The sequence below is a fragment of the Bos indicus genome, chromosome 8 (assembly GCF_029378745.1).
Source record: "Bos indicus isolate NIAB-ARS_2022 breed Sahiwal x Tharparkar chromosome 8, NIAB-ARS_B.indTharparkar_mat_pri_1.0, whole genome shotgun sequence".
Classification (NCBI taxonomy): Eukaryota; Metazoa; Chordata; class Mammalia; order Artiodactyla; family Bovidae; genus Bos; species Bos indicus.
In genome coordinates, this window is record NC_091767.1 from 79,142,927 (window position 1) to 79,170,506 (window position 27,580).

Sequence of the window (27,580 nt, forward strand, 5' to 3'; positions counted from 1 at the left end):
TCACAGACTCCTGGGTTCTCAGACCATCTTTGAGAACTGTTGTATGTTCTGCTTTATTGTAATATTTTGATAAATGTTTCTCATTGATTTATTTGTTTTGGTACATGAAAGTGTTAGTTGCTCAATTGTGTCTGACTCTGTGACCCCCACGGACTGTAGCCCACCAGGTTCCTCTGTTCATGGGGTTTTCTAGGCAAGAATACTGGAGTGGGTTGCCATTTCCTTCTCCAGGGGATTTTTCCCAATCCAGGGATCAAACCTGCGTCTCCTGTGTCTGCTGCATTGCGGATAGATTCTTTACCCACGTGAGCCATTGGGGAAGGTACATGAAACTTTAAAAACCAAATGTTACTGAACTTGTAATAAACTAGGGGCATTAGTAAAATTCTGAAAACTGCTTGTTTATATCTTCCACAGGATTTGACCATTAACATTTAAGCTCCTTAAAAATGATACAGAGGTAGTTCTCATCCTCCTTGCACACTGAAATCATCTGGAGTCCTTTAAAACCACTGTGTAGGTCCCACTCTTAGAATTTAATTAGTTTGGGATGCTGATTGGACATTAGGATTTTCAAAAGCTCTCCAATTTATACTGATATGAGGCAAGGTTGAGAACAGCTGCTTTACAGGGGATAAACATTCTTGATCAGCTGTTTACTCAAGTGCTTTCTACCTTATTTAAATCAAGTGTGATTTTAAAAAATGGTTTTTGAACTTCCCTGGTGGTCCAGTGGTTAAGACTCTGCAGTTACACTGCAAAGGGTGTGGGTTTAATCTGTGGTTGGAGGACTGAGATCACCCTGTAAGCCATGCAGAGCAGCCAAAAGAAAAAATAGTCTTGACAGTGCTCCTGGGACAAAGAGAGATTAGATTATGATGCCAAGTGGTTTAAAAACAACTTGAAAAATAGCTTAGAGTTCTGTGGAGAAGTTTATATAGGGATAAATATATTAGCGATTTTTTTTTAATGAGTCTGATAATTCTGATTGTATTATTGTGGCCTGTGATGGGTGGGTCACTTACTAGATTCTCAGAAGTTCAATTTATAGTTACTATTTAAATATTCACTGCATAGAAGACATTATATTAGTAATTGAGTAGAATAATATGACCATTTTTTTAGAAAATGAAGTATAAAGGACTCTAAGCACATTTTCCAGGTGCTAATATTTTGTTTCATTTTTTTTCTTAGAATTAACAGTTAAATATAAATATGGTATTATTCAAAAGATTTTTCTCTTTGTTTCTTTTAGAATTAAAGTTGGGAGAACTGCTTCATGATAAGCTGTAAGTATTTGTATCCTTTGAAGTAGTGTAGTGTAATATTTCTACTTTGTCTTGTGTGCAGTAGTATTCCTTGAAGTCTGAGTAAATTTACCTTTCAAAGCTGTAAGTATAACACTAATTATATATTTTTTAACCTTGGTGAACTCTTTTGAGACAGCTGACTTTAGTTGTGATGGGAAGAGGTTGTACCTAGTGAAACTGTGACTTCTGGTCCTTTCCTTGAGAGTAGATGTACAGGATGTGAAATTTATTGAGAAAAGCTATTGGTTGCATTCACAACAAACTGTGGAAAATTCTTAAAGAGATGGGAATACCAGACCTACTTACCTGCCTTCTGAGAAATCTGAATGCAGATCAAGAAGCAACAGTTAGAACTGGACATGGAGCAACAGACTGCTTCCAAATTGGGAAAGGAGTACGTCAAGGCTGTATATTGTCACCCTGCTTATTTAACTTATATGCTGTGTACATCATGAAAAATGCTGGACTGGATGAAGCACAAGCTGGAATCAAGATTGCTGGGAGAAATATCAATAACCTCAGATATGCAGATAACACCACCCTTGCGGCAGAAAGCGAAAAAGAACTAAATAGGCTTTTGATGAAAGTGAAAGAGGAGAGTGAAAAAGTTGACTTAAAGCTCAACATTCAGAAAACTTAAGATCATGGCATCTGGTCCCATCACTTCATGGCAAATAGATGGGGAAACAATGGAAACAGTGACAGACTTTATTTTGGGGGGCTCCAAAATCACTGCATATGTTGAGTGCAGCCATGAAATTAAAAGACGCTTGCTCCTTGGGAGAAAAGTTATGACTAACCTAGACAGCGTATTAAAAAGCAGAGACGTTACTTTGCCAACAAAGGTCCATCTACTCAAAGCTGTGGTTTTTCCAGTAGTCATGTATGGATATGAGAGTTGGACTATAAAGAAAGCTGAACGCCAAAGAATTGATGCTTTTGAACTGTGGTGTTGGAGCAGACTCTTGAGAGTCCCTTGGACAGCAAGGAGATCCAACCAGTCCATCCTAAAGGAAATCAGTACTGAATAGTCATTGGAAGGACTGATGACGAAGCTGAAATTCCACTACTCTGGCCACCTGATGTGAAAAACTGACTCATTGGAAAAGACCCTGATGCTGGGAAAGATTGAAGATGGGAGGAGAAGGAGATGTTAGAGGATAAGATGGTTGGATGGCATCACGGACTCAATGGACATGAGTTTGAGTAAACTCTGGGAGTTGGTGATGGATGGGGAGACCTGGCATGCTGCAGTCCCTGGGGTCACAAAGAGTCAGACACAAAGTGACTGAATTGAACTGCTTGGTTGCATGTTATATGTGACAGGCTGGTTGATGACCAGAAACAGATGAGTAAATGCCTAGATAAAAGTAGATTGAGAATCCCTAGGTAAATGAAAGGAAATGCCTAATTATATGTATACTCCCGTAGCCACTGTTTCATACTGCTATGGCCAGACTCAATTTTCAAGGTTGGAGGTATGAAATTTTAAATTAGTAAGTGGACAAGATTGGATATTTGGTTAGGAGAAGTAGAATTTGAAATTTAGTTCTTCTAAGACTTTAGTGATATCAGTGTCATCTGAAAGAGTTTTTAAAACATAGGTTGCTGGGACCCGCCCCCAGAGTTCCTTATTTAGTAGGTCTAGTGTGGGATCACAGAAGTTGCATTTCTGACAAGTTCCCAGGTGAGATTGATGCTGCTGATCTAGGGACCACACTTTGAGAACATCATTATTTGATGCCACTGGCAGTTATAGGAAGGATGTAATGAAATCAGACCATAAGCTAGTTCAGGAAGGAACGTGACTGCTGACTGTGGAATAGCATTTGAGAAGGATCACAAGAGGAACATGATCCTTTTCGTTTCCCCAGGGTTTTAGTCATTGAGCCCAGGGATCATGATTACCAGCAGCCTACCATGACCATCTCTTAAAATTGTATCCTTTTAATCCATATTGTCTTTTAAGTGTCATTTCCACCCCCTAGCATGTACAGTCTTCTAGCCTTCTATGTAATCTACCTATGTAATTTACTTTCTTGTTGTCCGTTTTCTGCCACTAGAATGTGAGCTTCAGGAAGTGGTCAGATTTGTTTTCCTCCCTCATGTATCTCAAGTGCCTAGAACAGTGCCTTGCAGGTAGTAGTAGGCACTGAGCATTTGTTGAATGAATGGAATAGCTAACTTGTTGCTATTATAGTTTCTATGGCAGTGTTACTAATTAGACAGATATCTTATTGATCTAGGGTTTTAATTGTGCCCATAACAACTTTTCTTTAGTTGTTTTCATATAGTAATAAATGGATACTTTGTATTTTAACAGATTTAAACATTAGGGATGAAGCAAAACTTCCCATGATACCTTTTCCCCCACACAGTCTCCGCTCCTTGTCTGGAGATAGTCATTGTTATAAAACTAGTTAGTTGTAAATGGGGATATACGGAGCAGTATTCAACTATGCAGTTTTATGTAAAGGGCTCCAGCATCTGCCAAGGTGTCTGGAGCCAATCCACTGTGGATAGAAGGGGTCGACTGTATTGTACTGCAGATTTCTTTCCCATTCACTATATCCTAGAGTTCTTTCCATTTTAGTATGTAATAGTTCTGCCTTGTTCATTTTAAAATTGCTTTTTATTTTATAAAATGACTATGATAATTTGTTCATGGTGTCCCTATTGTTGGACTTTCAGATTGCAGCATTTATTGGTAGCATGGGAAAATTGAAAAATTAAGTGTGAATTTAGTTTATACAACTGCTTTATACATATACATGTGCAGATAATTTTGAAGACAGAAGCCTAGAAATCAAATGAATGGATTTTAATGGAGTCAGCCAAATTTCCCTCACAAAAGGCTTTATCAGTTTACACACCAACAGTATATGAGAGTATGCTTGCTTTTTAAAATTTTCCTTACCCCTCCCCCCAAAAAACCATCATTTTGTTTTGCATTACTTGATTACATTTTAATTTTTATTCATATCAGTAGTTTATATTTTCTCTTTTAATTGTTCATTTATGTCCTTTGCCTACTTTTCTTCTGATTATTTGCCTTTTCATATTTTTATGAGTTGGGCTTCCCATGTGGCTCAGTGGTAAAGAATCCACCAGCCAATGTGGAAGATACAAGTTCGATCCCTGGGTCAGCAAGACCCACTGGAGAAAGAAATGGCAACGCACTTCTGTATTCTTGCCTGGGAAATCTCATAGACAGAAGAGCCTGGCAGGTTGTAGTTGATGGGGTTGCAGAAGAGTCGAACATGACTTAGTAACTAAAACAACAACAAATATTTGTATGAATTAGTTGTATTTTCTGTATACTAACTTTTTCAAAATAGCCTGTATTAAAAGTATTTCCCCCAGATAATTGTCTATATTTTAACTGACAAGTTTATTGTTGCATGTAATTTTTTAATATTTTACACAGCTGGAGTAACCCAACTTTTTTCTTCATAGCTTTGTAAATTATTGAAAAATTTTTGTTCATTTGTTTGTCTTAGGTTTAGAACTTAAATCTGCCTGGAGTTTGTGTTTAATTGTGTAAATCAAAGATATCACTTTTTCATGGTAGTTAACCACTTACCTTAATAGTATTGATTGACTAATGCACTGATTTTCCAGTAATTGAAATTCCGTCTTTATCATCTGTAATTCTTACATGGAATTACATGGATTACATAAATCTGTGTGGATTTAGATTGTTTTCTCTTGATCTGTGTATGCTAGAATGCCTTTAATTAATACAGGTTTATAGTATCTGATCGGAGAAGGCAATGGCACCCCACTCCAGTACTCTTGCCTGGAAAATCCCATGGACGGAGGAGCCTGCTAGGCTGCAGTCCATGGGGTTGCTAGGAGTCGGACACGACTGAGCGACTTCCCTTTCACTTTCCACTTTCATGCATTGGAGAAGGAAATGGCAACCCACTCCAGTGTTCTTGCCTGGAGAATCCCAGGGACGGAGGAGCCTGGTGGGCTGCCATCTATGGAGTCGCACAGAGTCGGACATGACTTACATGCCCTAGCAGTAATCCATTGTATTAGGTTGGTGAAAAAGTAATTGCAATTTCAGACCATGAATTTTAAAGCATTATAACTCGGCTCAAACATATCTTTATTCATGAAAATAGAAACCATTACAATCAACACATTTTTGCCAATGAGAAATAAGTTTATTTCTGTAGCATAAAAATCCATGCTTTGGGACTCAGCAAACTTTTGGAAAGCCTCCTGCTGGTTGCAGAAGCATTTTCCCTGCATTAAGTTGTAGAGATGCTTGAAGAAGTGGTAGTCAATTGGCAAGAGGTCAAATGAATATGGTGGATGAGGCAAAACTTTGTAGCCCGGTTCCTTCAACTTTTGAAGCATTGGTTGTGTGATGTGTGGTCAGGCATTGTGGAGAAAAAGTGGCCCCATTCTGTTGACTAGTGCTGGCTGCAGGTGTTGCAGTTTTTGGTGCATCTCATCAGTTGGTTGAGCATACTTCACAGATGTAATGGTTTCACTGGGATTCAGGAAGCGCTCGTGGATCAGACTGGCAGCAGACTGCCAAACAGTGATGGTGACCTTTTTTTGGTACAGATTTGGCTTTGGAAAGTACTTTGGAGCTTCTTCTCAACCACTGAGCTGGTCATCGTTGGAAGTTGTATACAGTCGACTTTTTGTAGCACATCACAATCCGATCGTTGTTGCACAGAATAAAAGGAGATAACACTTAAGAATGCTGATTTTTTTTATTTTTGGTCAGCTCCTGAGACACCTACTTATTGAGCTTTTTCCACCTTCCCAATTTGCTTCAAATGCCAAACCACCATAGCATGGTCGTCGTTGAGTTCTTCAGCACCTTCTCCTATAGTTGTAAGAGGATCAGCTTCGATGATGCTCTCAGTTGCTAGCTGTCAACTTCCAACGGCCAGCCACTGTGCTTCTCAACTTCAAGGCTCTCATCTCCTTTGCAAAACTTCTTGAACCACCACTGTACTGTACATCTGTTATGAGTTCATAGGCCAACTGCATTGTCAATGTTGCAAGTTGTCTCTGCTTTACCACCCATTTTGAACTCAGGAAAATAGCTCAGATTTTCTTTTTGTCTTAACATCATTTCCCTAGTCTAAAATACATATAAAATAAACATCAAGTTGTAAGTCATTAGCAAAAAAATGCAAAGTGAGAAGTGTGCATTAAAATGATGTATAACATAATCACATTTATTTAAGAATATTTTCTAGTATCAGCAATTTCAGTAGCATCAGTTCAGTTCAGTTCAGTTGCTCAGTCATATCCGACTCTTTGTGACTTCATGGACTGCAGTGTACCAGGCTTCCCTGTTCATCACCAGTTCCCGGAGTTTACTCAAACTCATGTCCATTGAGTCGGTGATGCCATCCAACCATCTCATGCTCTGTTGTCCCCTTCTCCTACTGCCTTCAGTCTTTCCCAGCATCAGGGTCTTTTCCAGTGAGTCAGTTTTTCCCATTAGGTGGCCAAAGTATTGGAGTTTCAGCTTCAGCATCAGTCCTTCCAGTGACTATTCAGGACTGTTTTCCTTTAGGATGGACTGGTTGGATCTCCTTGCAGTCCAAGGGACTCTCAAGAGTCTGCTCCAACATGTTCACAGTTCAAAAGCATCAATTCTTCGGCACTCAGCTTTCTTCACAGTCCAACTCTCATATCCATACATGACCACTGGAAAAACCATAGCCTTGACTAGACGGACCTTTGTTGGCAAAGTAATGTTTCTGCTTTTTATTATGCTGTTGAACTTTAAACAGCAGAGTTCAACAATGCAAAACCACAATTACTTTTCCACCAAGCTAATATATGTACCACATGTTCTTTATTGATTTATCTGTCAGTAAATATGTAGGCTGTTTCCATATCTTGGCTATTGTGACTAGTGCTGCTGTGAATAAAGGGCTGCGTGTATCTTTGAATTAAAGTTTTGTCTGGATATATCCCAGGAGTGGGGTTGCTGGGTTATAGGGTAATTCTGTTTTTAGTTTTCTCAGTAACCTCCATACTGTTCTGCGTATTTACATATTTATGTACCAACTTTCTTACATACTTGCTTACCATACTTACGTACCAATTTACATTCCCACCAACACTGCAGGAAGGTTCCCTTTGTTTTATAGCCTCTATAGCATTTGTTGTTTGTAAAGTTTTTAATGATGGCCATTCTGACTGGTATGAGGTGGTATCTTGTAGTTTTCATTTGAAAATCACTAATTAGCAGTGTTGAGCATCTTTTTCATGTGCCTATTGGCCATTTGTATTTCTTCTTTGTAGAAATGTTTAGGTCTTCTGCCCATTTTTCAGTTGGATAGTTTTTATTGTTGTTGAGATGTATAAGCTATTTGTGTTTTGGAAATTAAGCCCTTGTTGGTTGCTTCATTTGCAAATATTATTTCCCATTCGGTAGGTTGTCTTTTTGTTTGTTGATGTTTTGTTTCATTTTGTTTATGGTTTCCTTTGCTGTGCAAAAACTTGTAAGTTTGATTGGATCCCATTTGTTTATTTTTCTTAATATCTTACTGCTGCTGCTTTTCTGAGAGAAATGATGTAGTGTAACATAGATAGATGTCTTTTATTTTCCTAGTAATTTATTGGCTTAGACTAAGCAAATTAGAAAGTCAGTAGCTTGATGGCCAATCATACTTTCTTTTAGGTTCTTCATTTTTCATATCTCAATTAAAGATATACTAACTGTTCAGGCCATACTGTATCACAGCTAATAAGCCACTAATACCAGACCATCAGGATTTCTTTTTTTTTTTTTTCTTATGTAATTGCCAAAACTTTGGGCATTATAGATGGTGATGTGCCAGCTTTTTAGACTTTCAAGATGTAAAGAAAATGAAAAATACCTGCAAGTTACATTTGATAATGATTATTCCAAACATACTTTTCTAAGTGTTAAATAAAGAAGGCAAAATGAAATCCATTGCTGATCAGTTGATCTCTTTTTTCCCCCAAATCTTCTAATGTGCAGAGTTTTTGAAGGAAGAACGAAAAACAGCTTTTCTTTTAATTCTTTTCCTATAGTGCATGTAAAATGATTTGAGTGACAAGTACATGGAAGGAATTTTATGTTGAAGGAGGATTATTTAATTGAAATAGAAGTGATAGCAAGTTGTGGAGACTAAATACCTAGAATAGGGTAGTTATTTGAAGTATTCAATACTGTAATGATTTTTGTACCATTGTGGGAATCTGGATAAGCTTATTGGTTCAAATATAATTTGTAGAGTCAATTTTTTTTATTGCAGATTTGGTCTTTTTGAAGCCATGTCTGCCATTGAAATGATGGATCCCAAGATGGATGCTGGCATGATTGGAAACCAAGTTAATCGAAAAGTTCTCAATTTTGAACAAGCTATCAAGGTTGTTACCATTGTGCCTTTTGTGTTTTATTATTTGTTATTCATATGTTAAAACATTTTGATTAATAATGGAAATCAAACTTAGTATATCAAATTTTCTTAAATGCATCTCGGGTATGTAAACAAGTTAGTTATCTGTCTGGAAGTTTTAACAAAGGTCTCATTAAAAGCTTGTTCTAAATTTGTATATGCATGCATTTTTAAAATTAATATTTGAAAGTGTTTTGAGTATAAATACCAAGGTAATTGATTAAGGATTAAATTTTAAATATATTAAATAAAATGCTTGTAGTGAACTAGAAATTTACTCAATGAGAATTGATTTAGAAGTTCATTCATAGTTGCCTCAGAGTTTAATTTTGCATAGTTTTTGAAGAAAGATATGTTAAATAAGTGGAAACTGTTAAAAAATTTATGACATACATCATTTTAAGGAAAATAAAAAAAAATTTTTTTTCTTTGTAAATAGTTTCAGTTCATTAAAATGCTTCATATTTATTAATGTTCAAAACTAATTTTAACTGTGCTTTTTAAATATTTGTTAGTTTGACTCATTTTTTTATAAAGGCCTTTATTCTATTTTATATTAGGCTTTTATTTTTAGTATTGACGACTTATTAAGATACATTATTTTTAAGAATACAGAGTTACTTCAACCCCTTAGTTTTATCAGATGATGAGATAGAGTTTTCTTAGAATTTATACTTTAAAATATTTACTGTACATAGTAACCATACATTTTTAAAAAGCTTATATGTCATATTTCCCCTTTCTTTTAGGATGGCACCATAAAAATTAAAGACCTCACCTTGCCTGAATTGATAGGGATAATGGATACATGCTTTTGCTGTTTGGTAAGAGTTAAGATAGCACTATTTGTTAATTTTAGAGCTGTGGCTTACTTGAATTACAGTTTGAAAGTATATACACCATCACTGAATATGAAATATATATAATTCTTGGCCTAGTAAGATGTATGTAAGATTATTAGGCTAAGTTATGCTCTAGGAAGCAGCTATTTTATCTTTTCATCTGGGTGATTTTAGGTTCTCATCTTCTGGAAGGATATTTTCTTTCCAAGAAAGATAATAATATACAGCCATTATCCAAAGTACCTTTTCTATTCTCCCGGTACCCAGGAAAACAAATCTGTAATTTAAAGGTTCTGTAAGTAAGCATGACATTTAACCAAAGAGAGTTTTGGATTGGCTTTGAAGAAATTTTTTTCCTATTCTAGGGAAAATTGAAGTAAACTGGCCATTTTATACTATGAGGAATTTTATTTATTTATTTATATATGTGTACTGGATAGATTGTCTTCCTAGACAGTGTGGTTTAATTGTGGGAAAACTCGCATGTGTACTGCTCTTCTCCTCCACCCCACCCCCACTTTCTGAGTGTCCCTTTCTTTTTTAAAGTTGATATTAAATCATTATTTTTAGACATAATATAAAATGTCTTCATTTGTGTGTCTGGTAAAATATTCATTGATTACCAGTGTGTATGAAGTATTTCTGTTAGGTGTTTTATGTGTATATTTTTTACTTTGGTCTTTTACATCAGCTCTGTGAGCGCTCTGGTATCATTCTTACCTATTTGCCTACTATTTGCCTGGAAGGGGCATAGTGAGAATCCTGATCCTTCCTGCAAAGCTCTTTCCCTCAGAAATATTTTTACTACTCTTTGGCCATTTGTAATTGTAGTAGAATAGGCTAAAAGGGGGCAAGATGGAGGATTTGTGTCAAAGTTGAGGAACAATTCTATAAGAGTATTGGGGCTGTATCTAAGTTTGGACTTTAATAGGCAGACAGTTTTTAGTCTGGAGAGTCTTCTGCACACTAGTAATACAAAATATGCATTTTAATTAAAGCAGTTTTCATGTGCATTTCTCATTTTGTAATGTAGTTTTCTTGCTCTATTGCAGAATTCTTAGACTAAGTAGAAATTAGAATAAACATGGGCAAATTATTTATGCTATTTCTTTATATGTAAGATGAGAAAAACACCACCTTTCTCAAAGTGTTAGGGAAAAAATGAGATAAGATACATGCAAAATACCTAGCATAGTACTCAAATATCATAGATTACTCAGTTTTGGTTGCAGTTCTTCTGGCTTCTAGCTCAGGGTACTTGGCCCATGGTAGTCACTCAGTAGAATAGTATTGCATGATTATTTTTGTGCTTTAGAATGATCCTTCTTATTGGGAGTATTGAAGTAGAGGTGGGAGGCAGGAAAACAGTTGGCTAGTTTCTTGTGGTAATCTAGGTGTGATATGAATCTCTTGACTGGATTAGTAGTAGTTCAGATGAAAAAGAAGAGTTGAATGAGTGGCTAAGAACCTGGTTGGCTCTAAAATTGAGAATTCCTTAATTTCATGGGTTTTTATTTACTACATTGTAATAGAATTAATAGTGTTTGGATATGAAGTAAGGAGGGACTCTAATTTCATTAATCTCTAAATATTTTGCAAACTGAATTATATAATAAAAGAATGCTTTCCATATCTATAACTTTTGGGTAATCATATTTTTAATTCTTGGAAGACTTTGGTCAATGAAAATGGATTCAGACGCTTTTCTTTTCTGATCTTCCTTTTAATCTTCTTTTAAGTCTTGTGACTAATCATATTTATTTGGGTCTGTGTCTGGCCTCTGTTGAATCAGACTTTTCAGACTTGTGCATTCTTTTATTTCTTTATAGATAACGTGGTTAGAAGGCCATTCCTTGGCACAGACAGTATTTACGTGCCTTTACATTCATAATCCAGATTTTATAGAAGATCCTGCCATGAAAGCTTTTGCTCTGGGTATCTTGAAAATCTGTGACATTGCAAGGGAAAAAGTAAATAAAGCTGCTGTTTTTGAAGAGGTAAGATTTTGTTATTTAAGAATTCCTGAAATTCATTGGCCACCTTCATCTTAATATGTATTCCGTCAGTACCATTCATTGAATATTCATTATGTACAGAGATACTTACTCTGGATGTTGTGAGGATTCACAAAGAAAATAGAAGAGATAAGCTTGTCCCTTAAGTCTCTTATAAATTATAAAAGTTAATTTCAGTCTTTAGAGGAAGGGAAAGGAAAACAAAAGTTATGAAGAATAGTTTAGAGTATAAACTTTTTCTTCCACTTAGTACCTCAAACTGAGGAAGTGTTTTACATTTTAGTCATAGAAAGCTTTTTCCATTTATCATTAAAAAAAATGATAATAAACTCTGTGTATTTTAAGGGGAGATGTGATAGCATTTGAAACTAAGTTATTTCTGTTTCTTTCATTTGTTGAAACCGTTAAGTTTCTTTTTCACACTGTTACTGATCCAGAATAAATATCTCAGGCTTCAGCAATGGTTCAGGGTGTAAAGCTTTTCTAAATTTACATTATATATGTGAGAAGAACAGCTAAGTATATGCCTGATGTGAGTTCCACATTTAAATGTGTGTCTTATGAGTTGTTTATGAAATACTAGGTATTTCTTAAACACTCATTGATTATTTAGCTATATATTTGAACTGATACAGGTAGAAAATCTTTAACATTTGGATGGAATTTTGTAAAAGATTAGTTTGAGTTAAAAAATGAGAAGAGACACACAAATTAAGTATTCCCAAAAGGACATTAAAAATCAGTGGGACAGCGAAAGGGTTTATTTACCAAATAGTTCTGGAATAATTGGTTGGCACCCTTGAAACTTACTTTATCAGCATTTTACATCTGCCTTAGTCCATTTATGTTGCCATAACAGAATACCGTAGCCTGGGATGGCTTACGAACAATTACTTATTTCTCATAGTTCTGGAGGCTGAGAAGTCTAGGATCAAGGCATCAGCAGATTTGGTGCCTGGTGAGGGCCTGCTTCCTGGTTCCTCTTTTAACTATGGCCTCACAAGGCAGAAGGAGGGGTGGGGAGTTCTCTGGAGTCTCTTTTATAAGGACACTAAGCTCAACATTCAGAAAACTAAGATCATGGCATCTGGTCCTATCACTTCATGGGAAATAGATGGGGAAACAGTGGAAACAATGTCAGACTTTATTTTTGGGGGCTCCAAAATCACTGCAGATGGTGATTGCAGCCATGAAATTAAAAGACGCTTACTCCTTGGAAGGAAAGTTATGACCAACCTAGATAGCATATTCAAAAGCAGAGACATTACTTTGGCAACAAAGGTCCTTCTAGTCAAGGCTATGGTTTTTCCAGTGGTCATGTATGGATGTGAGAGTTGGACTGTGAAGAAAGCTGAGCATCAAAGAATTGATGCTCTTGAACTGTGGTGTTGAACTGTGGTGTTGGAGAAGACTCTTGAGGATCCCTTAGACTGCAAGGAGATCCAACTAGTCCATTCTAAAGGAGATCAGTCGTGGGTGTTCTTTGGAAGGAATGATGCTAAAGCTGAAACTCCAGTACTTTGGCCACCTCATGCGAAGAGTGACTCATTGGAAAAGACTGATACTGGGAGGGATTGGGGGCAGGAGGAGAAGGGGACGACAGAGGATGAGATGGCTGGATGGCATCACTGACTCAATGGATGTGAGTTTGAGTGAACTCCGGGAGTTTTTGATGGACAGGGAGGCCTGGCGTGCTGCAGTTCATGGGGTCGCAAAGAGTCGGACATGACTGAGTGACTGACTGAATCTCATTTGAGGGTCCCACCCTCATGGATCTTCTAAAGGATCCATCACCCAGCACTATTATGTTGGAGGTTGTTTCAACATAAATTTTGAGGGCACCCAGTCAGTCTATTGGTTGATATGTCTTAAGTTTCAGTCTGTAGGTTCCCTCTCTTTTTTATTTTTTTAAGCCTTGCAACTCGTTGTTGAAAGAACTCTCCCAAAGGCTCCACCTCCAATTGCTATCACATTGGGCATTAGAACTTCATATATGAATTTGGGAGTGGGAGAGGGACACAAACATTCAGTTTATAACAACGTCAAAGTAAATTGTAGAGAGAGAAAATGTTTTAGATATAAAATTTGCTTAAAAATCAGAAGGCAGTTTATAGAAATAAAATGGTCATTAAATGTAAGATGTTTAACCTCATATTAGAAACGCAAGTTAAAACTGTGAGATACCATTTTTTTTTTACCTATAATAGGCACTGACATGCTAGGGGGATGTGTGTGTGTGTGTAGGATATGAATAGTCATTGTTTTCCTTTTTTTTTTAACTTTAAAAAATTTTAGTTGATTTGGAAATGTTTTCCAAATAACAGCAGTTAACAGTGATAGCACCAAGAACACTCAGATTCAGCTGCTGTTAACCTATCATGTCATTTTTCACTTTTTCTCTCATGTATGTATGTATATATGTATCTTTTTCCAAACTATTGGCAAGTGAGCTGTGTACATTTTGATCTTCTTCTCTGAGGCTTCCCTGGTGGCTGAGAGATTAAAGTGTCTGCCTGCAATGCAGGAGACTCTGGTTCGATCCCTGGGTCGGGAAGATCCCCTGGAGAAGGAAATGGCAATCCACTCTAGTATTCTTGCCTGGAGAATCCCATGGAGGGAGGAGCCTGGTAGGCTACAGGCCACGGGGTTGCAGAGTCGGACACGACTGAGCTACTTCACTGAGACACGTCAATATGCACCTCGTAAGGAAAAGGACACGCTCATACACAACTACAGCGCAGTGATCTACCTCAGCAAATCTATGATACCACTCCACTACCTACCCGTATTCTCTTTCTGTCAGTTGACTTAGTAAACGTCCTTAGTGTTTTTTCTCTACAGTGTGGGATCCAGTCTGACCATGTCCTACATCTAGTTGCATATCTCTTTAGTGTCCTTTAGTTTACAACAGTTCCTCATCCTTTGTCTCTAATGACATTGGTATTTTTGGAAAACATAGCCCTCTCCTGCTTTCCTTATTTAATAGAATGTTCCTTACTTGGGGCTTGTCTACTCTTTCCTCATGATTAGATTTATATTATGCAGTCCTGGCTGGAATATGACATGAGTAATAATGTGTCCTTTTTATGGTTTCATATCTGAGACATAGACTGTCCATTTGTCCCTCCATGGTAATGTGACTTTTTCACCCCATCAAGGTGCTTTCTGATTACTATATGGTTACTTAAAAAAAAAATATTGATGTGTAGTTTATTTACATTGCTGTGTCAATTTCTGCTACACATCATAGTGATGCAGTTATACAGTTATACATGTATTTACACATTCTTTTTCATATTATTTTCCTTTATGGTTTATCACAGGATATTGAATATAGTTCCCTGTGCTAGACAATAGGACTTTGTTGTTTATCTGTCCTGTGTATAATAGTTTGCATCTGCTAATCCCACACTCCCAGTCCATCCCTCCCCTGCCCTCCTTGGTAACCATGAGACTGTTTTCTATGTCTGTGAGTCTGTTTCTCTTTCATATGTAAGTTCGTGTCATATCTTAGATTTCACTTATAAGTGACATCATTTGGTATTTGTCTTTTCTGATTTACTTCATTTGGGTAGATAATCTCTAGGTCCATGCATGTTGTTGCAAATGGTATTTCATTCTTTTTTATGGCTGAATCGTACTCTGTTGTGCATATATGTGTGTGTATGTGTGTATATATACACAGACATACACACACACTACATCTTCTTTATCCATTCATCTGTCAATGGATATTTATGTTGTTTCCTTGTCTTGCCCATTGTAAATAGTGCTGCAGTGAGCATTGGGGTGCCTGTATGTTTTGAATTATAGTTTTGTCCAGATATATGGCCAGGAGTGGGATTGCAGGATCACATGGCAACTCTGCTTTTAGTTATTTTGAGAAGCCTCCATACTGTTTTCCATAGTGCCTGCACCAGTTCACATTTTCATGGTTACTGTTTTTAATCTTGTGTATATAGTAAGCAATATGTAGGGAAACTCTTTAAGATCACATAAATATCCTGCTTATTAAAAATCTCTCCATATATATGTAGTATCCATTCACAGTACTTGCTTGGACTAATCTTAGTGTGTTGACTTTAAAATGATGATTTTGAATTCCAGCACTCTTTCCACATTTATTAGTTAGGACAGGATTGTACCATAAACAAAGATTCATGCATTTTTGATGGGAGTGTAAATTCTACAACTTTTTAAAAGAGTAGTTTGGTACTATCTATGATTTAAAATGCTTGTCTTGTTTCGTCAGTTTCAGTTTTAGGAATTTAGCCTATAAATATATTCAAGCTTATCGCCAAAGATCTATGTTCAAGGACATGAGGTGTAGCGTTTGTAGTAACTAAAGTCTGGAAACTAATGTCCATCAGTACAAGACGTTAAATGACACTACCCTCACTTACTGCCAAATAAGTGTTTTGCGCCCTTTACAAAGGAGGGGGTAGGCTTACTTATACAAATTAGATCTCCAAATTAATGTAAAATATGTTTGTTCATTTTTGTTCTTTTTTTAAAAAGAGGTAGTTAGTTAAATCATCATACACAAGAAAATAACTAAGGTATTGAGGATCAGAGTATATACTTGTTTGTATTGTAATTTTTATTATATACCTGTATTACTTTCTAAGTAAACAAAAAATTTTTATAATTTTTTCAGTTCAAATTTCTGCATACTCTCTGGATGAAGGACTTAGTAAGAGATGAAAGAAATCCTAAAGAAAAGGACTAATAGGAGAAAAGCTGATAGAAAAAATTCTTAGGAAAAATACAAAAAAAAAAGTCAGTTTTGGTGTATTAAAATCCCATTCAAATAAAGATGAGAGTAAAACCCAAATGAATAAATGGTAGTAAAATAAATAGCTTATTCATAGAGGAACGTTATCAAATGGTCATAACATTTAAAAAATTTAGGCTCAGTGTAATCCAAGAAAATCTAATAGTTCACTTTTCATCTACACGGTATTTAAAATAAGAATATATATTTTACTAGTGAGAGTATGCATTAACATAGCTGCTTTGGAAAACAATTTAGCGGTGTATATATCAAAAGTTTTAAACTTACTGATAACCATTTAAAATAGTTAGTTCACCTTTAGAACTCAGCCTTAAAGAAATTATTAGGCATATGGACACTTAATGCCCAAATACATTAATCAGAGTTTTTAATAGTGAAAATTGGTGTTGATCAAAATACTACCATTAGGGTTATGGTTGAAATAAACTGTGCTTACTGTATCATATATAATAATGATTATGTGTAATGAATATAGAGAGATGACAGTATTTAATATCATGGGAAAATGCATACTTTAAAAGATTAAGAAGGCAGCACACAGTGTAACCAATGATGTAAAACTAAATCTGGAGAAACAAAAGTTAGTTCCTAGTCTGGAAAGATATTTTTCTTGTTTTGTTAAACTTTTCAGATAGTTCAGATGAATTTGTCTCAGTTTGGTAATTTAAAAAAAGTTAATTGCCTAGTAAAATCCTTTAGAGGCCTGGTAATGAATAAATAATGAATGACTTAAAATCAACAAATAATTTGTTTGAAATGGATGCTTCTGAAGTTCCTAATGATTATGTATTATGTCTCTGCTTTGTTTTTACTCCTAAACTGGAGACATTCTCATTTGCCCAAAGAAATTTCTTTTAATATGTTGCTCATGTGCAAAATGGGAACCACAGTTCCCCTATCAAATGGCTTTTCTTCTGTCTTGCAAAATGATGTCTTTAGTGTTATCTTTGATTACTTTTTTTTTTTTTTAACCTCCTACATCCTGATTCTTTTACCTTGCGAATGTCTGAATCTGGCCACTGTTTTTTCTTCTCTGTAGCCCACAAAGTGTATAATGAAAAAGTACAGTGGTCTCCTCTTTCTTTATCCATTCATAATAATCAATTCTTTTAGCTTTTTCCTACAGTTTCCATATTTCTGTATAATAGGCTAATATTCTAGTTTCTAGGTTTAAGAATTTATCAACCTTTAGGTAGTGTATAGCATCAAATTTTTAGTGTATACTTAGCATTCATATATTACCTTCTCCCTCACTCCAAATAATAATTCAGTTTATGTTAAATCACTCACTACAGATATTATTGTGACTGTATAAATATTAATGACAGATGAGCCAGAGTAGTGTATGCTTCTTTTACTCATACAAATTTTTTTTCTTAAAGGCAGTAACTACTATTTCTTTTGAGTTTGCTTAGTTTTCTATGTCCTTCTTCCTTTCCCATTATTATTAAACTATCAGATAATCTGTATATTTTATCATGTATATATACATCCAGTAATATACAATTCTTTTTTAATATTCTTCTTTGTTCTCTAGCTGGCTCATTTGCTTTCTAGCCCCCGTGCGTAGCTGTCATCCCAGGTTTCTCTGCATTGTTCTTCTGGAAATTCCACTTCCCTCTCTCTTTGTTAGATCCCTAGTTACCTGGATCTTATGCCTGTATTGTTCGTAGTTTATAACCTTGCTTGTTCAGTACCTCCAGTTTCTTTGGGGAGACAGGGAAGGGATTTTTCTTTGAGACCTTGTATCTCTGAAAATGTTTTCCCTACCCTTTCACCTGGTCGATGGTTTGGCTATAGTAGACTTCTAGGCTGGAAAATAATTTTCCTCTGAATTTTGAAGGCATTGTTCCTGCTGCCTCCCCAAGCCAGGGGCACCGGGACCCTGATTCCCTCCGTGCGGCGCTTAGTCTGGGCGGGGAAGCACCAGCTTGGGAATGCAGCCTGGGGCGCTTCACTGATTTAGAATTCCAGTGTTACCATCCTGATTCTTGACTCCTGTTTTCTCTTCGGAAACATTTAGGGTTTATCTTTTTAGTGACCATACTTTAGACTTCGTCTTTGTCACCCCTTATGATCTTTGAAGCATGAAGCATGCCACCACCTCTGTTTCTAAATTATTTGTGTTCTGATTCCTGCGGTTCTTCACTCCTACTTGAATAATGGAATGGATAGGAGTGCCTTTTAGGAATGTGGTAAACACTATGAAAGTTCGTATTTACACGTGTACAATTTGAGAATCCTATTTGATGTCCAAATAGAGATAAGAGTATAAGCTTCATCCAGAAGCTACGTTTATAGCTCTGTAATACAACCTGAGACTTAAAAGACCCAGTCTTGTGAGGCATACAATTCTACTGAGTTCTTTGAGACTGGGATATTTGTTTGTACTTCATTCTCTTTGTAAGGTTTAGTGTTTGACATGAATTGCATGCTTACTGATGTTTTTGTTGAGTCTGGAAATTTCTCTACAGTTCTGGCCACTGCTGTGAATGTCTGTTATTCCATTATATTAGACTTTTTTATACATTTTATAAGAATTGTAATATGGCAGAAACACTCCTGTATTAAAGCTTTTAACTTCTTAGCCAAAATCAGCCAGATGATCTTAAACTCTTCATAGTGGATCCAGCAAATGACTTAATTTGCTAATATCTCAGCAGTGTTTTAAATTATTTTGAGAGTGGGAACCCATATTTGAATCATTTTTTTCTTTACAGTGGTTTGAAGTGGGAATGTAGTTCTGCTGGCACTTTGAGTAATTCTGTTTGAAAAGCTTAACTTTTGTAGCCTAACAGTGTGTGAAAAGATGCATAAGTTTTGAAGAATGTTGTCTAAATTTTGCAACCTTGTCATCAAATGGTAATTTTTATGTATGTATTGTTCATCTGTAAATGTGAGAATTCTTTGTTGGTGGGAATAATTTGTAATATTATCGTAAGCATTGTTTTGCAGATGAACATATTAAATGCAAGTATGTTTAAATAGCCTAAGGATAAACAGTTGAAATTAAGGGTATAGAGATAGCATTAGAATGTGGTGTTTTCATGGTATGACTATAAAGAAAGTTGGGTGAATGATAGCAATATTGAGGTGACATTCTATTACCATGTCCTTTTAGCAAATAGTGATTTTGTAAGAGAAAAATGATAAAAGGTTTTGCTGCTATTCAAGGGCCTAATTATTGCTTTTCTATATAGGAAGATTTTCAGTCAATGACTTATGGATTTAAAATGGCTAACAGTGTGACAGATCTTCGAGTTACAGGTAAAACCATTTATAAAGGTAATTCACAAGTTTTACGTTTGAATTTGTTTCCTCTTAAAATCATTGTCTCTATTTCTAGGCATGCTAAAAGATGTGGAGGATGACATGCAAAGAAGAGTAAAGGTATATTTTCTTTCTCTTTTCTTTAGTATAGGATATTTATATTCTTCTAAATGTCAGGTTAACTTTAGCTAATTACAAATAACTAGTAAGCAAATTACAAATAGCTAGGTAAGACTACCAAGTTCCTTTATGTATGCTATACCTTTTTTTGGTAATGAGTTTGAAGACTACTGGAGTGGTTTCTGATGAATTAATATTCCTTTCAAGTACTCAAAATTTAACCATTTAAAATTTTTTCAATTTTTTGCCACTGTTTTAGAATTTTAGTATGCTGTTTTAAGAATAGCATAAGATGCTAGAGTTTTAAATTCCTCAAAGGTAAGGATTATCTTTTTCACCTTTGTATTTTTAATGGTTAGGACAGTGTCTAGAACATAGTAGAAGAGTGGGATAAATAGTAGTTTCTCAAATCTGGTAAAAACCTATGAGCGACAGACACCCTTTGGCCAGATGACCATGATGATTTTGTTCTGATAGAGATTAAAAATGAAAAATTATATTTCTATTATTTTTTTTACACTTATATAACACAGCATGGTTGTCAAAACGGTTTTGCATTATTGTCTTATTTGATATTTACAGTTATTCAGTGTATTAGGCAATAAACTACACTTTCAAATGAAGAAAATAGAGCTCAAAAACACCAAGTAACCTGTCTTCAGTCTTCTTAAGGGCATGCCATTATTAAGTGTCAGTTCCAGGTCTAGAACCCAGATCTACCGGATCTTCGTGTGGTATTGCCTTTGGGTTTTGCCCGAATACTCAACCATGTGTAACATATATATTAAGAAGATTTTGTGTGTTAGTATAGAACTGATCAGTGTTTACCATGTGACTTTATGATGTGATTCTGTGAAGATCGCATTTCTTTTCTCTGGGTTAGTTTTGAGAACATCAGGAACTTCAGTTAATAGATCTTTTAAAAGAAAGAAGTACTGTGTACCATGTGCTTTTGCTTATATTATTCATTGTTTTGCTTTTGCTGTTTTTAATACCTTTTCCTTTGTGTGATCTTTATATCAAAATGAACTAAGTATAGTACTATTAGGTAAATAATTGATACAGCGTTTTCCTTCCAAATATTTGCTCCAAATAGATTATAGTGTATACTCAATAAATTAATTTATTCCTTTACCTTGTGTAATAATAATTTATGCTTTTATAGGCTTGTGTTGGTTTTAATTCACCTTTTTTTAAAATTTTAGAGTACTCGAAGTCGACAAGGAGAAGAAAGAGACCCAGAAGTTGAACTAGAAGTAATTGAACTTATTTTCTGGTAGATAATATCAGAGAAGTCTGCCTCTTAATGTTGTAGTTTTATGAACTGCGTTATAATTTATGAAAGCCCTTTTTAAGGTATTTCTTTAAAAATTGGACATTACAAGGGAGTTTATGTCCCTTGTATTTATTTTGATAGAATTATAATACAACTCTTTCAGATACATGATTTCAGAGTTCTTCGATATTCCTATGAGGTACGTAGGAAGAAAAAATGATTTTTTTTTTTCTCATACGATCCACCAAAACTTGGCAGAAGTCAAGAACTTACATAATATCAAAATTTGTCAAACCTTTGTTGAGATCCTAAATTTTCTGTCTCTGCTTAAAGCATGTTTCTATCAGTCCTCTTAAAAATACTAATTAAATCAGTTTTGAAATAATAGTGTAACTCCTGACTTGGGAAAAAATCAGTCCTTGTGATACAGAACCTTTATTATATATTTCTGTTTCAGTAAAATAGGCGTCATTTTATTGTGTTTTACGCAGCTCATTTTCAGATATTTAAAAGCCTGTAAGTGAAGATATTTGTAAGGTATTAACACTGAGATTTAGAACTTAATATACTGTATTTCAAAACGAAATTTCTTTCACAAGGCTTTGCATCTTTTAACTTTTAGTCCTTTCTTATTTTTTTAGCACCAACAATGTTTAGCAGTATTCAGCAGAGTGAAATTTACTCGAGTGTTACTGACCGTGCTTATAGCCTTTACTAAGAAAGAGGTAAGGATATTTAATCTGTTCATTGTTTTTGTTTTTGATGGAATGCTTGATTTTGGTAGTTCTGAGACTTTTCTTTTGGAATGTATATGCACACATACAAAGCACTCAGCATTTGGTGTGTTTATGTCAGGATATCCCTGATGATTTTCTCCGAAAGCACATGAATTTTACATTGTGCCCTTAACATATCCATGACTGTTGTTGATATAAAAATAATGTATTGCTTATTAGTGGATATAATAGTAGAAGCTGAAATTGCTTCTCTGAAGTTAATTTGAGAAATTAAAAATGAGAATTTTAGGTAGGCTCTTCTTTCATTCAGTTAAATAATTAACTTAAGATTTGTATAGAACCTAAAACAGCCCTTAGATGGTGAATATTTGTGTGTATGTGTGTGTTTGTGTGTATTGTGTTAACTCAAGTAAATTACAGGCTAATTTGTGAATAGTTAATTTTGAGTACAGATCCAGCCCATACAAACTTCAGTAATTCTCTTTTTTAAATTTCACCTTGATGAATGACTTACAGTTTCTCATTTTCTAGTTGACTACATGTCTTTAGAAAAAAAAAAAAAAACCATGAGATTGGTAGAATAAACCAGAATGTTTCCTATTGTTTTTTAGTGGTTCCTACAAAGTATTGATATGAGTAAAAAAATTATTTCTGTCCTAACAGGATCTGGGCATCTTGTATTAAGTGAATAGTTTGTGAAAACCAATGTCATTACAACAAGCATTTAATAATTTCATTATTGTTTATAGGATTTTCCTATTTAATGTATATCTTTCAGTGAAAGAATATGTAAGAATGTTTTTGGTGATTTATTTGCTAGACCAGTGCTGTTGCAGAAGCTCAAAAATTGATGGTTCAAGCAGCAGATCTTCTTTCTGCCATTCATAATTCATTGCATCATGGTATCCAGGCCCAGAATGACACTACAAAAGGAGGTAATAGTCTGTTTTGTTCCTACTCTTTTTGTTGTTGTTTTTTCCCATCCCTGGTATATAGGGTTTGGTTTGTTCTAAAATATTGTTTGTCAGTCTATCCAAAACATTCTAACTTTGGGTTGTTTTGCTACATAGGCTTTTATATAGAGTGTTTATGGTCCCTTCTTTATGGTCATCCTTTTTCTTTAATCACCTCTCCACTTTACTGCTTTAAGAGGTCATCACCTCGATTTCAGTCTTCCCTGACTCTACCAAGCAGGCCTGGGTATTTTCTGTGGCCTCATTGTACTCACACATGCCTCTATTACATTTTTTTAGTATATCATATTATAGTTTACCTTGTAATTCCATGAGATTTTTAATACATCTGTGCCAGAGTCTCTTCTTTGTGTAATCCTGCAGTGCTTGGCACATTGTTGACACTCAGTAGATTTTATTCATGAACTATACCTTAAAAATAAAAGAGACAGTGTACCTTTATTATGAAAACTCCAACCAAGTTAACGCTTTAGTAATGTGCCGCAATTTTGGTTATCCTTAAAATTTGTTAAAATGAGATAACATTTATGTTTTTAAAATTAGTTTTTCACAGTTGTTGGTCTTCTGACCAGAAAGTCTAGTTTTTATTGATTCATATTCCTTTGCTTTTTTGCCTCCTTTCCTCCTTTTTCGAGAATAAGTTGTGGTATTCCCCTTCCCATGAATTTTTTCCTTACTCATACATTAGGTAGTGAAACAGTCCAAAGATAATTTGGCTTAGGCAATCAATATATAGATATCTTTATGGATAATAATTATTCTGAGCTTATAAATTCATTATTAATTCATTAAAATTTTATCATTTTCTACAGAAAAGGGAAAGATTAGGTGACTGTTAGATGACTGACTAGGAGGCATTCTGTAACTATGGGACATTAAAAAGTAAAAGTTTTTATGCATAGCAAGCTATCTAGTACATGTTTACAGAGAGGTTACCATTTCTACAACTCTTCAATACTTTGAAATCAAGTGCGAGAATACTTTATGAAAACCACTGTAAAATACATTGCTTCCAATTAGTTTGGTTGATTATGTATCAACAAGGTATTATGATGCAGACCAAGAGTCAAATGACTTGATTCTAATGCTTCTTTTTTTTGCCATATCTTTACTACATGGTTCGTTCTGGTCTATAACTGAGGATAATAATTGCCATGGGATCATTAGTTGCCCACATGTTTTGTGGCTTCCCTGTAGTTCAGATCAGTCAGCAGTTAAAACAAAAACATATGTGTATATTCTCAACTATTTCTCTGGTTTTATAGTCTGTTTATGAGTAAGCTTCTGGAAGATGGGTTGCATAAAGTTCATTTGAAATAACTAAGCAAGTGAAGTTTTAAATTTAGGGAGTACTCTGTTCTTTGTTTTCTGCTAAACACTTTTTACTCTCACTCAACTTTGTACTTATCCAGCTTAAGCATGACGCTAAACAGTTCTATAATAAAAAAAGTGAGAACCTTCCCAGTAATGTTTATTCTAAGAAAATGGTGATATAGCTATTAGTGTAGATTAATTTGGGTCTCAGATTATTCATTTTGCCTTCTTAATGTTACTAGAATGCATCTAGTGACAAAATGACTTAAAGCTTGAAATTGCTGAGCATTGATTTTATCTTCTTATTGAAAAAAATATATAGTAAGTGGGAACTTGGAAACTGGTGTTAAGGGAGAAAGTAGGAAGACTCCAACTTGGTTCAAGGATTGCTTGCTGGTTGGTTTACTCAGTGGATATGATGGCTTGACAGTGAAGGAGGTGGAAGTGGTTTGGGGACAGGAGATGCTTAAGGAAGGCAGCTTGGGATTTTTGATGCAGTTAAATGGAGCAGACCACTAACCAAGTAAATATTTTGCTCTGGAAAATAAATGGAAGAAGGTTTTGGAATTATTTTCATGTTAAGTGCTAATTGAAATCGAAGAAGTAAATGTGGTTAATCAGGGCTTTCTGAATTCAAGACCTTGAGTTGACCTTTCATGAAAAAACAAGGGAAGCAGAGGATTCAGTGAAGCACATTGTTGCTCTTTGTATTTGCTTGTGCTATTTTATTGCTTGTGAATTCTGTACTGCTTTTCATATGTCTGTGGACTTCTTCAAAATAATGTTCAGATTATTTCCTCCAGTGAGACTTTTCATGTTCTACTTGTCAAAGTTTATTTTTCTCTCCCATATTCTTTTCCATTTATCTGTGGATTAGGTTTGATTTACTCTTTCGAATGCAGGCATCTTTAACAGTTGCTAGTAGAAATTAAAAATTTAATCAAACTTAGGTTGTCTTTAATTGTTAGGTACTTTGGAAGTGTATCTCCAACTCTGACATTCAGTTTCAAGAGTCCTTGGGGAATTCCCTGGCAGTCCAGTGGTTAGGACTCTGCACTTTCACATGGGTTCAATCCCTCGGGAAACTTAAGATCCCACAAGCTGCGTGGCATGACTGAAAAAGCAAAAACAACAAAAAAGAAGCCTTGTCATCCTTTTGAAAAAAGATGTATGATTCAAATGGTATATTAATCACATGCATTTACCTTCTGAAACCTTAATGACAATGAAGAAGTGTTTGGGTTTTTAGCGAATAGATATAATTAATAAAGGGACATCCCAGGTGGCACAGTGTTAAAGAATTCTCCTGCCAACACAGGAGACACAAGAGACTCAGGTTCAATCCTGGATCGGAAAGATCCCCTAGGAGTAGGAAATGGCAACCCCTCTTCAGTATTCTTGCCTGGAAAATTCCATGGACAGAGGAGCCTGGCAGGCTACAATCCGTGTGGTTGCAAAGAGTCAGACACTACTGAGCACACATAATAAAGAAGGGAAAGAAGACAGTAGCAACAAAATTTTAGAAGCTGGAAAACAGATGTTGAGCTGTCTGTTCAAGTAACTGAATTCTTAGCTATTGATAAAGTCAAGATACAGTCCAGATTTATACTGCAGATCCTCTGAAGGGCCTCCTTTTTAGGGTATCAGCTACCTCTGAAAATGAGGATGAGAATTATGTTGATGAGATCTGGTTGAAAATCTGTTTAGAAGCAGAAAGATTTCCCTCCCATTTTCTCCATGATAACATTCCTGAGCCTCAGAATACTAGAAGTTTATTCTCTTGAATAGCAGAACAGAGAGATTCTGGACTGAGCAGATACCAGGCACTGTTGAATGGTACACATTATGGGGGAGATAAGTGGTAATTTAGATATTTACTTTTGTAACATCTGTCCTTGCTTTTCCCACACACCAAGCTCTGGTGGGTACCCCCACTCCCAGCTTCCAGAACAGTGCAGTCTAGCTCTTGCATTCCACTTAAGAATTTGGAACACTCTTAGGGAAATCTGGCAAGCCCAAGAGATAGAGAAAAACATCAGCAAAATCTAAATTTATTGGTAATAGTGGTTCTTCTGATGAAATAGTTTGGTACAAAAACCTTGTCTATATTGATAGAGCTCTTAATGAGGTTTTTAGTCATTCAGCTTCAAGCCTAGGTATATAGTTACGGGTGGAAATCTCTAGCCTATAAGAAAAGACCAAAACAGACAAGCAAAGACAATACCTCTTAAAAATGGAAAAAAAAATTCTGTATGTAAAATAATAGGATGTTATAAAAAAGAGAAAAAATATATTCTTTGACATTCACAATTTTAAGAGCAGAATAATTAATAGAAAATAGAGAATGCAAATTTGAGAAAATCTTAGAGAAAGTAGAGTAAAAATGAACAGGTTGAAAGTAAAGAGAAAAAAGGAAAGAATATTTTAGGCTCGGTCCAGTTCCATTATTTAATAAAGATAAATAATAAGATAAATGAAGGTAAACTAATAAAAGTTTTTCCAAAAATAAAGTTCAAAAAATAAATGTCAAAAAAGAAAAAGTCATGTAATCATTTAAGATTTCCTGGAGTCAATGAAGCAAATACCTAGGGTAAGAGTGCCAGTAAAGAGCTACTCAGCATAACCAGGGTGAAAGTAAACTTCTACAAAGGCATATGATCATGTAATTTCAGAATAGTTGGGGAAAATAGAAGATCCTAAGAGATTTGAAAGAGGAAAAGAGGTTGCACACACAGAATGAAGACAGAATGTCAGCAGAGTTTTAAACAACAGGAAAGGAAGCTAGAAATCAGTGGAACAAAGAACAAAGGTGCAGTAGTCACACTTCCTGATTTTAAAACTTAGCACCATGCTACATTAATCAAGAGAATTTAGAATTAGTATAAAGATAGTCAAATTAATATAAAGATAGTGGAATAAGTCCAAAAATGATCCTTTATGGTCAGTTGGTATTTGAAATAAGTGCAAAGACAGTTAAGTGGGGAAAGAAAAGTATTTTCAACAAGTAACAGTGGAACAACTAGATAACCAGAGCAAAAGGATAAAGTTCAGCACCTTCCCCACCCCTCCTCACATCATAAACAAAAATAAACTCAAAATGGATCACTACTGAGCCATGGATCAGTGACATAAATCTAAGAACTGAAAATATGAAACTCTAGAACCTGGGAATAAACCTTAAGAATCAGTAAAAAGAAAAATTAAGTCAGTGAAAAAACAGGCAAGGGATCTAAGTTAGACATTTCTCTGAATATGATTTGCAAATGACCAATAAACATCTGAAAAGATAGATATGCCATGGGAAATGCAAATCAAAATGAAAAGATTCCACTTCATAACAAGTGTTAAGGTTATGAAGACACTGGAACCTGTGTACACTACTGGTGGTAATGTAAAATAAGCGGCTACTTTGGAAAACAGTTTTACAGTGTCTCAAAAGACGTAATGTTAGATTTATCACATGACCCAGCCTGTATATATACCCAGGAGAAATGGATATATATGTCTACACAAAA

At 35.2% G+C, this 27,580-nt stretch overlaps 1 protein-coding gene across 5 annotated transcripts in view; it reads left to right on the top strand.

Annotated features, from left to right (window-relative positions):
• The window catches only part of NAA35 (N-alpha-acetyltransferase 35, NatC auxiliary subunit), a 93,804-nt gene that overhangs the window by 13,237 nt on the left and 52,987 nt on the right, over positions 1–27,580 (top strand). For 4 of the 5 annotated variants that reach the window (XM_019966509.2, XM_019966507.2, XM_070795062.1 and 1 more), the window contains exons 3-11: positions 1,256–1,289; positions 8,579–8,693; positions 9,472–9,546; positions 11,394–11,561; positions 19,575–19,641; positions 19,721–19,764; positions 20,970–21,020; positions 21,682–21,765; positions 22,598–22,712. In XM_019966509.2, the coding sequence (XP_019822068.1) occupies positions 1,256–1,289; positions 8,579–8,693; positions 9,472–9,546; positions 11,394–11,561; positions 19,575–19,641; positions 19,721–19,764; positions 20,970–21,020; positions 21,682–21,765; positions 22,598–22,712 (753 nt within the window). The remainder of the gene's footprint in view (positions 1–1,255; positions 1,290–8,578; positions 8,694–9,471; positions 9,547–11,393; positions 11,562–19,574; positions 19,642–19,720; positions 19,765–20,969; positions 21,021–21,681; positions 21,766–22,597; positions 22,713–27,580) is intronic. The other variant, XM_070795065.1, reaches the window with a different exon arrangement.